This window comes from Sorex fumeus, unplaced genomic scaffold (genome assembly GCF_029834395.1).
Source record: "Sorex fumeus unplaced genomic scaffold, SorFum_2.1 ptg000131l, whole genome shotgun sequence".
In the NCBI taxonomy this organism is placed as follows: domain Eukaryota; kingdom Metazoa; phylum Chordata; class Mammalia; order Eulipotyphla; family Soricidae; genus Sorex; species Sorex fumeus.
The window spans coordinates 33256911-33273851 of NW_026606188.1; the positions used below are offsets into that span (position 1 = coordinate 33256911).

At 36.8% G+C, this 16941-nt stretch overlaps 1 protein-coding gene and 1 pseudogene across 1 annotated transcript in view; one reads left to right on the plus strand and one right to left on the minus strand.

Moving 5' to 3' along the window:
• Positions 1 to 2524, minus strand: part of OLFM3 (olfactomedin 3) — a 50558-nt gene extending 48034 nt beyond the window's left edge. Inside the window, exon 1 of the mRNA XM_056139086.1 lies at positions 2390 to 2524. Within this exon, the coding sequence (XP_055995061.1) occupies positions 2390 to 2524 (135 nt within the window). The remainder of the gene's footprint in view (positions 1 to 2389) is intronic.
• A 12251-nt stretch (positions 2525 to 14775) lies between these two features.
• LOC130046210 (destrin-like) lies at positions 14776 to 15809 on the plus strand (annotated as a pseudogene).
• Positions 15810 to 16941: the final 1132 nt, after the last annotated feature.

Consider the following 16941-nt stretch of genomic DNA (forward strand, 5'->3'; position numbering starts at 1 on the left):
TCTAAGGCATGTAGAGTCCAAGTCATTGGAAACTAACAGAGCATGACAGAGAGAATCTAATGTAATGCCAGAGGCCCAGAGGACAAGAGTAATCAAAGATGAGTTAGGATGTCAGTTTTGCAGTCAGGTGACTAGCTTCTACTTCTGGCTTTGCCAAATGAATTGGGGGAAACTGTAGTCACTTGTAAAACTTGGAATCAGTTTCCCCACTGGAAGGCTGAAGAGGCTAAATTAGTGTAGTCTTATATCCAGCTGAGAGACTGTATGGTTTCTACAGAGGAATTATAATGGAGGCAATTAACATTTTGTGAAGTAGCATATCATGGAAGTATAGTAAACAACTTCCCTAATTATTTATTTTTGATCCATAACCATCTTACATATTACATTTCCACTTCAAAATCAATTCAGTAAATATTTACTTAGTGTGTATTACATAAGAATAAATTGAAAAGAAAGCAAAGGCATCACTACCCAAAAATAATGACAATAACTGGCCTGGAAGACTTCTAAGCCTCTTTCCAGTATTAATATTTCATTACTTTTAGCCTTGGAAGTACAGATTCATACATTTTCACCATGGGGATCCTAAGGTATGGGCAATTATCTTGAATAATTAAGGCAGGGAAATGTCATAGACATTATTCTTTTGTATCATATACCACTTCTATGGATCATTCAAGATAGAAGTAAAGTTTCTGATATTTGCTTTCTCTGTTGCATTGAATAAAATAGTGGAAACTTTTCTGAAATTTTTCTTTATTAATGGGGATTTGTATGTTTTTACAAAGTAGGATCATCCAAGTGAAGTTTAGATTGTTAGAAACATCCATTAAGCACAGTACTGCCTTATGTTTTTAAAGCAGCAAATTAAAATAAGTAAAATAAATTAACTTCAAAATTAAAAGACAAACAGAATATATAAATATATCATAAAAAACTTTGAAAATGTGTTTGTTCCATCAATAATAGTAATAAATGATTAAACTGATGATTTTATATGCAAAGGATATCAGAACCAAGAAGATATATAAAAATATATCCCATTAATGAATTTTTCAGTTTTGATTCATTCTCTCAAAGAGTTAATTCAAAAATCAAGATGTGGAAAACCATCAAGCACTTGAATACCGTGAAAATTTGGCCCAGTAAGTATTAAATGATGCAAATAAAAGTTTCTTGTAATTTTTTTTGGACAACATATCACACTTTCTTCATAACATCAATTTCTTTTGTATTGTTCTTGCCCCATATAGGTGAATGGAGTAATATAAATAACAGAAGTTTTGAGGTGCCAGAAATACCTCGAAGAGTCAAACCTCAAAAGTATATTAAAGGTTGCCTCTTCTATCCTGTATTGGTGCCCTGAACTTGATAATCATGTAATTAATATGATCTGAATCCATTCAGTTAAATACACATTGATTAACATATTATCATTCAGTAACTGTGAACCTATCTTGAAACATGAGGATTATTTTTATAAATTATTTTTTTATCTTCCGCTGGAACACTTTAAAAATGGCAAAGAGCTTCAAGGATATGAATGGGTTCTGTCTCTTTTATTTGAGTGCAGAGTAAATATGTTTACAGGATACTCCTTCCATTTGATTATATACATTTTTATTTTTAAAAAGAGTACCTTTTATAAAAAGGTTTTAAAGTACTGCAACAAAGCCTTACTTTAAACTACTGGAAGAATAACTTTGTTAAAAATATAATCTTAAAAATCCATTAATATTTTTTGAAGAAAGAAGTTAGAGTTCTAACTAAACTCAGATATTTTTATAAAAATAAAAAAAATACAGAGATGACTTTATCAAATAAGTTTTATATTGTTTGGCTTTTTTTTACTCTCATACATGTCTTTTTGGCAGATTTTATATTACTAGAGACTTTTTATTAGTTTATATTTTTAAATGTTGTTTTCTCTCACTGAATGCATTGCAAATAGTCAGAGGAATTGAATTCTAAGGAATAAACTGCTCTAGTAAAACTAGATTTGATAGATTAGCTAGAGTATACACTGTAGCATACTCTGTAAAAAAATTATAAGGATTCTTAAATAGAAATTAAGTAGAAACAACTTATATTTATTTAAGAATTCTTTCCAACGCCATTAACATAGCTAAGTTAAAGGTTTCCTTTCTTAAGAATTTAATGAGTTCAGTATTTCCTAGTTAATTTTATCAGGCAATTCCTTTATTTCCTGGTATGCCTTTAAGAGGTTCTAAAAAAATCCAGGACAAAAATTATCACATAAATATTGCATCTTTGAAGCAGACCTGTAAATAGAGAAGCACAATCTGTCTTTTCGGTTTACAAAATAAAGCACTCTCACTTAACGCACTTACATCCCAAGATGGCCAAACCCAGCAGAATGACTTACTAAGGAATCTGTTGTTGACAGTCTCAGCCTGGTGGTGTTGAGCCCCACCAAAGATGGGAGAGTTTGGGACATCCAGTTGGAGATCATTGCCATGGTACTGAGCACAGCGCCAAGCTTCAGCAGTGGAGAACTCATTGCTGTGGAGCTAATGAGTTTTCATAGTGACTGATTAAGATCCTGGTGCTGGGCAGGCAGCGGCAGGCGTGACTGCAGCGCACATTGACAGCATCAAAAGAGATCAACTTCCCTAGCTCTAATCACCCAGCAAAGCTCACAGCCCCTTTTTCCTCCACCCTCCTGGAAATGCCGTGTCCTTCCTTTCCCACCCTTTCTGGACACTCTGCTGGTTCATCCTATGAAATATTCTTGAAAGGGGTTGGTTGGTAATTATCAGAGCAGAGCTTGGAGGGAGGGGTGAAATTTGAGCTTTCCCTGCTTCCACTAGAATCAGTTACCATCAACTGAGTCCATTTCCTCTGGGATTTCAGTGAGTCGAATCAGCTGCTCCTCATCCTTCATAAAACAAGCCTTTAAATGGAGATCTGCCAAAGTGCACATCTCAAGCGCTGTACTTAATATCTACACATTTCTTTGGGCATGGACAGAATGCTTTTAGGCAGAGCATAAAAACCAAAGTCTGCAAAGAATTTTCAAGATGATCAGGTATTGTGAGTAAACTGTAAGTTAATTAGTGTTATTGTCTCTAAAAAAATAGTCCAAGATTCACAACTACTGATAGAAATAGGAAGCCTTGGAGAAAAGTTTCTACTACAGATCTTTTATGCATTCCTAGTTTGGGCTTTGTGAATCTGGTTCACTGCAAACTCATTTTAACTCCATTTTCTTCTTCTTAAGAATGACAGGCTGATACCGAAAGTCTGTCATAAGAGAATATAAGACATTAAAAAGGAGCGCAGGTTTTAGATTCAGGAAATGTGAGTGTCTAGTTCCAGTTTTCTTCTAATTAGTTACATGACAGCTCAGTGACTTAAACTTCTCGCCTTTAGTTTTATCCATAGATATGAGACTTAGACTCCATGTTTTCACAGACCTCCTTTAGCTGTAAAATTCAATGATCTGTTTATTTAACATTCAGATTGGAGAATGTGTACATTGGATTCAGGAACAATGGGTAATTATTTTATATAACTTTTACAAATCCTAAAAAATGTCCACATTTATGAATCAGGTCCTGAACTAAGGAATCAGAAGCTATTGTCTTGTAAACTCAAAATGAAAATGCAGAGAAAAGAAAAACATGAAGGGGATATGGATGAATGAAATTAAATGTAAAGTAGTCTTTTATTTTTTTAAAAAGAAAATATTGTTTTGGTCTTTTAAAAATGCTGGAATTGTTTATATCTGCAATTTTCAGGTAAAGTTATCTATTTTTTCATAAGTGGATTTGACAGGCAAGATAAGAAATAATTTTTTTGTGGGGGTCACACCTGGTGATGCAGAGACAGGCTTTGCACTCAGGAATTACCCCTGGCGGTGCTCAGGGGACCATATGGGATGCTGGGAATCGAACCCAGGTCGACCACGTGCAAGGCAAACGCCCTACCCTCTGTATTATCGCTCCAGCCCCCAAGAAATAATTTTAATACAACTGAAAAAGATACATATTTATAGGAGTATGCATGCCTTTTATTCTAAAAATCAACTTTAAACTGGAGCAAATACTAGAGTATCCTCAAATATTCCTTTTCTCTATTAGCCTGGTATCTAGACTGTTTTTTTTTCACTTCAGGATATACTAAAATTCCTTTAATTGACTTTCATTTATTTTTAACCACAGTTCTTATATCATCAATATTATTTTCGTTTTTCAACAATCTACTTAGACCAGAGAGGCAATACAGGAGGTAAGGAACTGCCTTGCATGCATCAGGCCTTCGTTAGAATCCCTGACACCATATATGTTTTCCTGACTATCATCAGGATTGACCCTAAGCAGAGAGAGGAGTCAGCCTGAACAATGTGGATGTGGCCCCCAAACAACCCCCCTCTCTTAAAAACCCCAATCTTTTTGCACTACAAATTTTGTTTCAGCACAATTGAAAATAACCAGTATCTGGAAATAACACAAGCACCCAATAAAAGATGAGTGGATAAAAAGCTTCAATACATTTTTACGTCATATGTGCATATATCATATACATGTATATATGTCATATATGCATATATACTATATATTATATATCATATATGCATATGTATTCAGTAGCATCAGCTATAAGGCAAGATAAAGCCCTGCAATGTCTGCTATGTGGACAGAACTAAAAGGTATTATGCCTATCAAAGTGAATCAGAGAAGACAAAATGCTGAATGATCCCTCTCATATGTAGAGTCTAAAGAAATACAGAAAACAAAGCTGGAGAAACAGCACAGGGATAAGGCACTTGTCATGTAGGAATCTGATCCCAGTCTTATTCTTGGCATATGGAGTAAGCCCTGAGCACAGCTCTGTGTGTCTCCCCCGAGTCACCCCCAAAAAGCACAAACAAAAATCATTAAGGGAGTAAAAGAAAAATCCAACTATAACAGACCTGAAAGTTGTCCTAGTGAACTCAGACTGCTAGGGGGATGAGGCATGAGAAAAAATCTAGAGACCATGGTGTAGCAACAGGTTATGCCTGAAATATTGCTATCACAGTACTGTAAATTTCAGTGCCTAAGTTATAAGAATAGAAAACATTGTATGAAAAAACAATGAGGATTCATAGTTTATGTATCAAACCTCATGTAATTCATCCACAGCATTCATGGACACTACTTTGGAATTTCACATTAGTTATTACAGTGAGACAATAACAAAAAGAAAACTGGATCTACAAACTTATTTGAAAAATACATCGTGGATCTCTACAGAGCTCCATAAAGGAAGGGCGCACGTTTTTAAAACCGTAATTTCAAAACTGGAAAGCAATACAAAGGCAATTATTAGATAATTGTAGGTGTAATGTGGCAGATGATAATTATATTTATAAACAGATGATTAGTCAATGATATAATAGCATTTTCAGAGCAAATAGGATGAAATGTCAGGGGGAAACTAGTGCTCTTATTTGCAATTTAAAAAGAAAATAAGAAAAAATAAGTATAACACAAAGGAAATGTTGCCTACAATTTCCCAGAGATGCAAACAACTATTTTAAAAAGCTTGAAGAGAACAATAGTGGAAGCTTATTTTTGATGATGTTTATTAACACCATAAAAGCTATAATGTGTTGTTTTTAGAACAGGTTTGAATGGCACATATTGAAATAGAAAAGCTCAAACTGTAATGATTATTAGTTGTGGGAAATAGAAATAGACACAATTTGTAAAGTGCTAAGTAGTTTGCAGTGCTTTCATAATTTAATGAAGTCATTATTATCACAATTTCCATTTAATGTTGAGTTCTAGTTTGCTCATGGAGGGAGTGATTGTTCCTTGTATTAGAAGTAACGTGTTTAGAGGCAAGAAAATCCAGTGGTTTTATATCAGTCCCCAAAACAGTGTGGTGATTGAGTAAGTAGAAACAGATGTGACAGAACTCTACAGCCAGTCACCTGAAGGTATTTAGGCATTATTCTATATCTAAGTCCTGAACTCTTAAAACAATAAAATTATGTTTTTGTCTGAAATGATAACCTTTCCTTCTCTTTCTCTTTTCCTTCCTTCCTTCCTTCCTTCCTTCCTTCCTTCCTTCCTTCCTTCCTTCCTTCCTTCCTTCCTTCCTTCCTTCGCTTCTTCCCACCCTCTCTCCCTCTGTCCCTGCCTTTCTTCTCTCCCTCTCCTTTCCACACTGTTTCTTTCTGTCCCTGTTGTCTGTGCTCAGAGTTTACTCAAGTCAAGTACCTTGCCCCTTCTTCTGTCACTTTGACAAACTTTTGAGACAGGGTAGATAGAATTGGGCTGCAGGGAAGGTAAAGGTAAAGGTAAAAAGGTAAAGGCCCTCCCGTTGATCGTCGATTTGCTCGAGCGGGCCCAGTAACGTCTCCATTGGAGACTTTGTTGTTACTGTGTTTGGCATATCGAACGATAGCACAGCGGGCTGCAGGGAAGCAAAGGTTATTAAGAACAAAAGTTCACTTCAGTCATATTTTTTTTCACTCAAGCATGATGAGTTACTGACATAAGGTGATGGACACTCCATGGATTTGAAAAGAATGGATTTCAGAGAGATTTAAGGTTGGATTGATAGCTTTTAATAAGAATTAAAATTGTGAGATGTGAAGAAGAGAAAGTTACCTGAGGGAGTTTCCAGATTGGGGATTTTGGTGGTGATTGTTATCAGGATAAGAAATATCAGTGAAAATATAATTTTAGGGAGTAACAGATGGAGCTAAATGCGCGATAATAAATATGAATTATGTATAGTAGAGTCACAGAAGAGTAAAGCACCTATCTGAAGAATTCAGGCAAATTAATTTTCTATATTATATGGCCATAGTGATAGCAATAATAATAATCTTTACATAGATGACAAACAAAACAAACAAACACTGTCCTCCCGTTGTTCATCAATTTGCTCGAGCGGGCCCAGTAACGTCTCCATTGTGAGACTTCTTGTTACTGTGTTTGGCATATTGAATACTCTCAGTAGCTTGCCAGGCTCTCTGAGAGGGGCGGAGAAATCGAACCTGGCTTGGCCAGGCTGGCTGCACGCAAGGCAAACGCCCTACTGCTGTGCTAGGTTAATATAGGAATACACAGTCTTAAAACTCACATGATTTTATTTAGAGTTTAATTCAAGTTAATCTCAAGGTTTGATTGCCTGTATGTAATTTTCACACATATATTAGCTATGATATTTATTTTAAAAAAAAATATTGGACAACCCGGGTTCAATTCTCCTATCCCTCTCGGAGAGCCCGGCAAGCTACTGAGAGTATCCTGCCCACACGGCAGAGCCTGGCAAGCTCCTCATGGCGTATTCGATATGCCAAACACAGTAACATCAAGTGTCACAGTGGAGACGTTACTGGTGCCCGCTCGAGCAAATCGATGAACAACGGGAGGACAGTGCTACAGTGCAGTGCATTCTAAGAACAGTGGTATTTTTCAATTTTTTACATTTCTTTTGAGGGGTGGGGGATGGGAACAAAAACTCTGGTTCCAGGTGGTGAGACACTCAGGGTGCTTGCCAGGGTGATATGTTTTGTTGTGGTAATAGTAATGCCTCTTGGAACACATTGGTGAATGTGGGGCCGGTGCTGACAATCAATCAAACTTGAGGCCTCACATTTGCCAGGCAGGCACCTCACCATTGAGCTACTCCTGAACCCCTATAGGTACATCAAATAACTTTTTAGCACTGTAGCGCTGTTGTCCCGTTGTTCATCGATTTGCTAGAGCTGGCACCAGTAACCTCTCCATTGTGAGACTTGTTGTTACTGTTTTTGGCATATCAAATATGCCATGGTTAGCTTGCCAGGCTCTGCCGTGTGGGTGGGTCACTCTCGGTAGCTTGCCGGGCTCTCTGAGAGGGATGGAGGAATCAAACCCAGGTCAGCCGTGTACAACGCAAAAGCCTTACCTGCTGTGCTATCTCTCCAGCCCAAATAATTTTTTACGAAGTGAAACTGGTTTCTCACATTATATAAGTTTCAGATCTAGAGAATTTCAGTCTACATGTGTGTTCTACAGTATATACTACCTCAGTACGTATTACACCAGTTTATACTATATCAGGGCCACCATAAAACATTTAATTTTCTTGCTATAATCAACCTCTAATTTACCTTCTTGTCCCACCCCTGAACTCTCTTTCTATCTGGTAACCACAAATATGTTCTCAGAGTTTTTTTTTTTAATTTTTGTTTAATCATTTTCTTTCTTTCTTTCTTTCTTTCTTTCTTTCTTTCTTTCTTTCTTTCTTTCTTTCTCTCTCTCTCTTTCTTTCTCTCCCTCCCTTCCTTCCTTCCTTCCTTCCTTCCTTCCTTCCTTCCTTCCTTCCTATCTCACACATAACTAAAATCATGCAATATTTGTCTTCCCCTGTCTCATTTCATTTAATATACACTATCAAAGTTCATCTATTTGTATTTTGCAAAAAATAAAATTTTTCTTATGTTTGTATTTCAATATATGTTGCATTTTGGAAAATTAAACATATTGCATTTTCTTATGCTTTTATGTGTGGATGGTGCACATATAAGTGCGTATTTATGTCAAATGGTATGTTCAGATACTTAAACATTTTTTCTATAATTTTGATATTTTTCCTTCATAATTTCAACGTTATAACACAAGCACTTGTATTAAAATAAAGAATTATTGCCCCCAACTCTTACCCTGCCTACTTCTGGAAAGTGTCAAGTTGCTGTAAACCTAAATAAATATGGGAACAATTTTCTTCTATTTTCCTTCAGGTATTAAGGAGAAATGGAAGAGAATGTATGGTCGGAAAAAGGATGAGATTTTTTTAAAAATAAATCAGGAATGATAAAGATCTGAGTATCTCTTCACTTCATTTGGCTATTCCAAATAAATTACGAATAGCTGTATCTCCTAGAATTCCATGCTTCACCATTCCTGCCTTGAGGATTTTGGAATTGTTATAAATGTATGTGTTGTCTCATGAAAGAATGCATTTAAAGTGAAAAAAAAAAACATTAGTGGAGTTCTTTAGAGGAGGGATTTCTTTCTTCTCATCTTTGCTTTCATCTGTGAAGCCAACTGATACACTATAAGCCCGGGGGATCCTCTGTTGGCAGCTGTTGCTGTTACTTCAAAGGAACAAAGTAAAGGATGAGTTAGGGATGGAATATATTAAGGGCAGACATTTTTCCTCCAACTTCCTACATAAAATTGAAGAGGCAGGAAAACAGAAATCCAGGATTATGTTAGAGGAAACAATGGATGGTGTTATGAAGAAACCCACAGACACTAAAGCAAAAGTCTCCAAATTTTGCCTCAGGTAAGTCACAGTCTTTTTGTTGATGTTTTTTAATAGAGCAATGTAGATGTTGAATTAACTTTCCTCTTTAGCCCCTTCTATCATATAGTCCTACACTGAGGTCAGCCTCTTGCTGGATAGTGACTCTTTGCTCTCTGGTCTGTGACTACTGAACTGGTAGCCTCCCACAGTCTCAAGGGTCCAATGTGTAAATTGGGTATAATATAGAACTTCATCTGTTAGGTAGTTATGAATATAATTTTTCAGTTCTTTATAAAATTGTTACAAAGAAATATATTATCATGTCAACAAAGATGTATTAATCTGCATAATTCCTGCATTAATAAATGGAAGATTAGATACAGAAGAAATTGTAAGTTATAAAGTGATGATTATCAAATTTAGAAATGAGATACCAAGAAGGTTTCAAATTTAAGAAGCTATTCTATTTGGAAGGCATGGATTTGTCTACACTAGTGGTTCCTGAAGACTTTTTCTGGCTGAATGCTCAGGGAACCTTGTGGTATTGTTGGATCAAAGAGAGGAGGGGTGTATAAAAAGCTTAAACTCCTATAATATGTCTTCAGTCCTTACAGTTTTGATTTTTTGATTTTGTTTTTTGGAGGACTTTGGGGACACACTCAGCAGTGAGCTGGGGCTGCTCCTAGCCTTGGGCTCAGGGGTCACTCCTAGAGGTACTTAAGGGGTAGTATGTGGTCCTGGGAATCTAACTGGGGTCAGATGTATGTAATGCAAACTCCCTGAAGAGTGTTTTAAAGTGCAAACTGTTAAATGTTCATCTTTTTTTTTTTGGAGGGGTGGGGGGAGGCGAGGGCACACTCTCAGAAGTTAGCCTTGACTCTGTGCTAAGAGATCACTCCTGGAGTGCTCAGAGAACCTTATAGGGTTTCAGGATTGAATCTGGCTGGTGACATGCAAGGCAAGCATTTTACCAGCTGTACTTGAACTCCAGCCCCAGAAATATACATCTTTCTAACATGGTTGCTTTATAGAGAGTAACTACTAGTACATTCCAGTAAAAGTAGAATATATATATTTATTACACATGTCAGGCTTGAGGAAGAGTTTAATTAAGATGACTTGAGAAAAATTGTCCAAGAAATACTTGTTTGAATTGTCTTATGCTCCCATAAACACCAAGAAGTCACTTGAGTTAGAAAATTGAGTTTTCTGGGGGGCTGGAGCAATAGCACAGAGGGTAGGGCGTTTGCCTTGCACGCGACCAACCGGGGTTCGATTCCCAGCATCCCATATGGTACTCTGAGCACTGCCAGGGGTAATTCCTGAGTGCAGAGCCAGGAGTACCTCCTGTGCATCGCCAGGTGTGACCCAAAAAGCCAAAAAAAAAAGAAAAGAAAAGAAAATGAGTTTTAGCTGAGAAACTAGGCATTGAGAGGTGAAGACATATAGCTAATTGTCAGTGCCAGTATTTGAATCCCAAGTTACATTCTAAGAGTAACTTGGGATTTGCATGAGTGACACACATGCTAATACATGCAAATACACATCCATACTAAAAATACTATAAGAAATATTAATCTCAAATTTTATATTTTCAAATAATTGGAATTTTTCATTGAAAGCATTAAGGTTCAGCCATCTGTGAACTCTCAGTAGGTGAGTGCTTATAGCTGGTGACAAGTAGGATCAGTAACATGACTTTTCTAACTGAGTTTTATCAAGGAATGTGTGATGGAAAGGTCTTCACCAAGGAGACACTGACTTTCCAGTTAGTATTTGTTCTTGGATTCATTTTCATTGGAATCTATTTTCGGATTTCTCTTACTCACCTAACTTACCATGGTAGATTGAAGTATTAAATTTTTGCCAAAAGCTTTTCTAGAAGAAATTATTTAGGAAGGGCAATCTCAGAGTTTGGGAAATTGCTTTAGTGATGAGAAAGGAGATTTTCAGCAATAGTATGAACAAAGTAAAATTGGATGTTCAAATGTGCAAATTTCTAAAAACTTGTCATGAATTTCTTTGCAAAAGTTATGCTTCTCATAAAATTGGAAATATTTGTTTAGTTGAAAATTATTCTTGTAGCAGTAAATAACTTCAAATATCAGAGTATAAAAGAATTAATTTGTGGCCTACTTTTAAGTAAATTTATGTAATCAGTAGGAGATCTGTAAAGTTAATTTTTGTGTTGTGGCATTAAGTATATCATTTATTAGCACTGTCTCTTTAGTCAAGACTGTTTGTGATTTGAAATTTCTAGGAAAGCAAATATAGTAAAATGCAAATATCAAAGGAAGGATTTGAATGAGTTCATCATTAACATATTTATTTTATATATAATTTATTTAATATTATTTAACATATGGGCTGGAGTGATAGCACAGCGGGTAGGTCATTTGCTTTGCATATGGCTGACCTGGGTTCGATTCCTCTGTTCCTCTCAGAGAGCCTGGCAAGCTACCAAGAGTAACCCTCCCGCATAGCAGAACCTGGCAAGCTCCCTATGGCATATTCGATATGTCAAAAACCGTAACAAGATGTTACTTGTGCCTGCTCGAGCAAATCGATGAACAAAGGGAGAACAGTGCTACAGTGCTAAATCTTTACCATATGTATTTAATATATATATTTTTTGCCGTTAATGTATCACAAGACTTATGAAGTTCTATGAAAGATCAGAAAACCAGTTAAGGCCAGATCATCCCATTCACAAACATTAAAGAAACTCATTCAAATATATTATCTCACTCCTTCTCTTTTTCTAATTTTAATTATATTATTCACCTTACAAAAACATTTCTAGAAGTCCAAAATTACATCACGATCATGATCATGATCATCCTATTGTTCGTCGTTTGCCTCGAGCAGGCCCCAGTAACATTCCCGTCATCCTAGCCCTGAGATTTTAAAAAGTGCCATATTAAAGGCTCTTTCAGGTTTAGGAGAGTGAGACCCATCATTGTTACTGGTATTTGGCATATAGGGTATGCCACAGGGAGTTTGCCAGACTCTGCCATGTGGGCAGGTTACATTTGGTAGCCTGCCACATTGTCCAAAGTAAGAATGAGATAATAAGATATAGCGTGGACGCATTCAGGAAGCTGGGTTTTATAGTCTCTGGGTCTTGGCCATTGATGGGATTACATGGCGCTGGTGGTCAGTTGGTGGGTGTGACCCCTGCCTACTGGAAGATGGAGGATCTGGGTGGAGGATGCTCAGTCCCGATTCCAGCAGGCTTGGAGATCTCAGCCCCAGGACCCACATTATTATAAAATTACATAAAGGAACAGAAATTAGTTTATTTATGAAAATTCACTTCAAAAGGGTTAAGTTACATAAAGTACACATTTGCAATGAGTATAGAAAAGGGAAACTTTTAGGGTCTGAGGAATAATATGTCCAGGAGGGCATTTGTCTTGCAAGGGGATGACCCAGGTTCAATCCCCAACACCACAAATACTTTCCAGGGCTGGCCAGGTGTTATCTGAGTGTAGAGTCAGAACTAAGTCATTAGCACAGCTGGGTATCCCCCACCAAAGAAAAGTGGGAGAGAGGGTAGATTTTGTCAAAAATTATCTCTAGGTATGACATTTTGTACTGAATATTTTTGTTCTCTATATATTTATCTATATTTTCCAGTTTACTGATGCATTATTTTTGTTATCAGAAAAACATGAGGAGTATGCTATTACTCTTTCATTGCCCTTTAAAAAGCATTAAATATTTATTAATTTGTATTCTTTGAGTAAGGAGCTGAACTATACTAAAGCCTACAATCTTATGATAAAGCTTATTTTGTTAGTAATTTATTAATCTAGGAATATAGAAAAAATAATTATTTGCTTTTGACCTAAATAGTTAAAATAGTATATGATATATGCCATATAGTGTATAATATATGCCATGTTATATATATATTATACATGGAGTAGAAGAAGGGGAGATTAGAATCATGTAGCACTATAGCACTATCCTCCCATTGTTCATCGATTTGCTCGAATGGGCCCAGTAACATTGTGAGACTTATTGTTACTGTGTTTGGCATATTGAGTACATAAGAGATAGCTTGCCAGGCTTCGCCATGCGGATGAGATATTCTTGGTAGCTTGCTGGGCTCTCCGAGAGGGCCAGAGGAATCGAACTCGGGTTGGCCTGTTTTGCTGCATGCAAGGAAAATGCCCTACCCTCTGTGCTATCGCTCCAGCCCTATAACAAAATAATTACAAAACTTCATTGGAATAGTGTGGTTGCTTGGGCCAGCTTTAAAAGTTTGAAGTTCAATTATGGGATTGGAGAGATAGTACAATGGGTAGAGCGCTTGATTTGCATACAACAGACCAGGGTTCATTTTCCAGCACCCCATACAGACTCCTGACTCCTGTCAAGGGTGACAGAATTAGGAGTAAGCCTGAAAACACGCGGGTTGACCCCAAATTAAAAACAAAACTAAATATAAATTTAGTGTTGATGCTAAGCCAGGACATTAGGATGAGCCTCTGGATGCTTCCCTGCAAGCAGGAAGCAGGACCGAGGCCCCGTTTCTCACTAAGTGGGCAAGCTAAAAACTTGTGAGTTCGATGACCAGGAGGAGCTCATCATGCTCTCACATACCTGCCTAGTCATACATTATCTTGGCAGTACAAGGCAGCAGTTTCCCCCTCTCTTACACAATCTTAATCCAGATTGGCCTTCAAGTATCACGAGCCTTCTTTTTGCCCTGTGTGTAACCAACCACAAGAATGTGGGTTTACGTCAATATGTAGAGGCTACATGTCCAGTTCCATATCTTCCTCTGACTTTTTTAATCATAACAACATAGACTTCACAGCATAGCTTTAAGAAGACAATGTATAACCTGATGTTCCTTTGACGAATGCTCATCTTATAACTGTTTGTACTCTTGTTAGTAAGTCTTTCTCTGTGATGAAGTCATTAGGATGCAACTGGTTAAAAAAAATAGAATAAAAGGAGACCTCTGACAGTCGCTATTCACCTCGAGCCCTCAGTGCTCTCTACATTCCTCTTGCTTCTTTTATCTCCTTGCCTACAAACAATTGATAAATCACTTCATGCAACATCTCTGACTCTGGGAATTAATAGTATGATATATAATGGACCCTAAAAGATATTTGTAGTCATATTTTCAGCTCTATGCTTCAAAAAGTAGAAATGCACCTATTTCATCTTTTCCTTTATTAAAAGATATCACAACTCTTTTTTCCCCTAACACTTTACCTTTTTCTTTCATTTGATTAGTTAAATAAAAGTCATAATATTTACATAAGGCAAAATAGAGGACTAATGATAATAAAAAAAATAACGAGTAAAAGAAACGAGCATTATTGGCCCGCATGCACCCGCCCCCTCCCGAGCCGCATGCGCGCAGCCCCTGGACGCTGCTCAGACTAGCCGCCTAGACTAGCCCTGACTAGCCCTGACTAGCCCTGACTAGCCCAGACTAGCCCTGACTAGCCCAGACTTGCCCTGCTCTGCACCTCTGCTACCGCTGCTGCTGAGATGACTTCAGGAGTGCAAGTTGCTGATGAAGTGTGTAGCATCTTTTATGACATAAAAGTTCGGAAGTGCCCCACATTAGAAGAAATCAAGAAGAAAAAGATATTGTAATTTTTTGTCTTAGTGCAGACAAAAAGTGTATCATTGTGGAAGAAGGTAAAGAGATCTTGATTGGTGATGTTGGGGTAACCATAACTGATCCTTTCAAGCACTTTGTGGAAATGCTTCCTGAAAAGGATTGTCGCCATGCTTTGTATGATGCAAGTTTTGAAACCAAGGAATCCAGAAAAGAAGAGTTGATTGTTTTTTTTGTGGGCACCAGAATTAGCACCTCTGAAAAGTAAAATGATCTATGCGAGCTCCAAAGATACAATCAAAAAGAAATTTCAAGGCATAAACCGCGAATGTCAAGCCAATGGGCCAGAAGACCTGAATTGGGCTTGTATTACTGAAAAGTTAGTTGGATACTTAATTGTTGCTTTTGAAGGATGCTCTGTGTATTCCATCATTCAGTGCCACAAACCAGAAGCTTCCATGTTTAATGTTATCCTCTTGCTCTATTAAGTAAAGAAAATATGCTTAGGCCAGGGTCTCACTGAGGGCAGGCTATCTGTCCTCTATAGAGTAAATGAAATATTCTATAGACATGTGCAAATGGCCATACATAAGTCAAAAACTAAAGTTATAATGATGTAAAATTAAATTCTTACTGGCCAGATCCTTTTTTTATGAATTGTCTTCTCAAGATTTTTTGTAATGCTCTTGGTATGTAATAATGCAGTTCACAAGACAGTACAAAGCTCTATGAAGAGAATTCTTACAATTTTGTTAACTTCAGCTATTATTTTGTTTCTTTTACTTAGGGAATTGGACACAATCTGTTTATAAATTTGGCCCATATTCTTTTATTCTCTAGAACTCCACTGAACAATGGAAACTAACTCTCTTCACAACCTATAACCACACTAATATACTAACTACAGCGTAAGTGAGACAGGTTTTTTAAACCTATCAAAATGTGTCATAGAGACTGCCTCAGAGTTACAGATGCTTAAAATCAGTGCTGCCCTCACAAAGCACTATTATGCTTGTAGTTGGGGTTCAGCGAGTGGCTCTCCTCTGTCTCTCCACCTGCTTGTTTGCATATTTTGTTCTGAGTGGCCTCACATCTTGGAAACCATGATGTGTCCTCGGTAGAATGTGCAATACCTGTGACAAGTAATTGTAGTGCAGATTAAAAAGCCATTGTACTCTATTAATGAAAATGTTATGTTATATATTGACCAGCTAGGACACCTGTGATATCTGTAATTGTGGCTCCCTCAGAACTTTGTTGTTTCTGGTATAATCAGGTGTGAAAAAACATTAAGTACATTGACTTTGGGAGCTGGGAGAGCTTTATTTCCTAGTGAACTGACTAAGAGGGAGCAGGCATGGTGAGTGCACCAAGGGGAAGCAAGTACCTGGTAACACTTGCAAGTGATCCTCCTTAAAATCACAGGCTTTACACTTGGAGTAGAGATACAGTAACAGTTCAACTTAGAAGTAGCAGTATTTGCTTTGATTAATAAAGGAAGCATTTTTAACTTAGAAAAAGAAATGAGCATTATTATGAAAATAGAATTTTTCTTGTGAAGGAAGGGCAACCAATAGAAATATCAGAGACCTTGGAGAATCTTGCACTAACAAGAAAATAGTATTCAAATTTGCATGGATACATCATGGAAGCATTTGTATTCTAATGTTACCGACATTCTAAAGTATAAAGGATATGCTTAATATTGAAATTCTGGTATAAAGACCTTTGTCACCTCTATGCAAAGAGATGTGTACACTCATTATAACATGGGGATTATTGAAATATTTGCTATTATTGAAAATAGATTATTTTGCAATGACTTCTCTCTTTGTCTTTGTCTCTCCCTTTCATTTTCTTTTTCCCATTCCCATCCTCCCTTTTATTAATATTGATCAAGCTTTTCTAGGTGTGTTTCACTGATCTAAGATTCAGGAATTGTTTTAAATTGCTTTGCAGCACATCGTGCTATATATTTATTTGCTTATTTTAAATATTTCCTTGTCATATGACTGAAGTTTTACCCTGGATTATTCAAGTATTTTCCACTTCATATTTGGAAGTTTATGCCCAAATCCTGTGCTCATTCAATA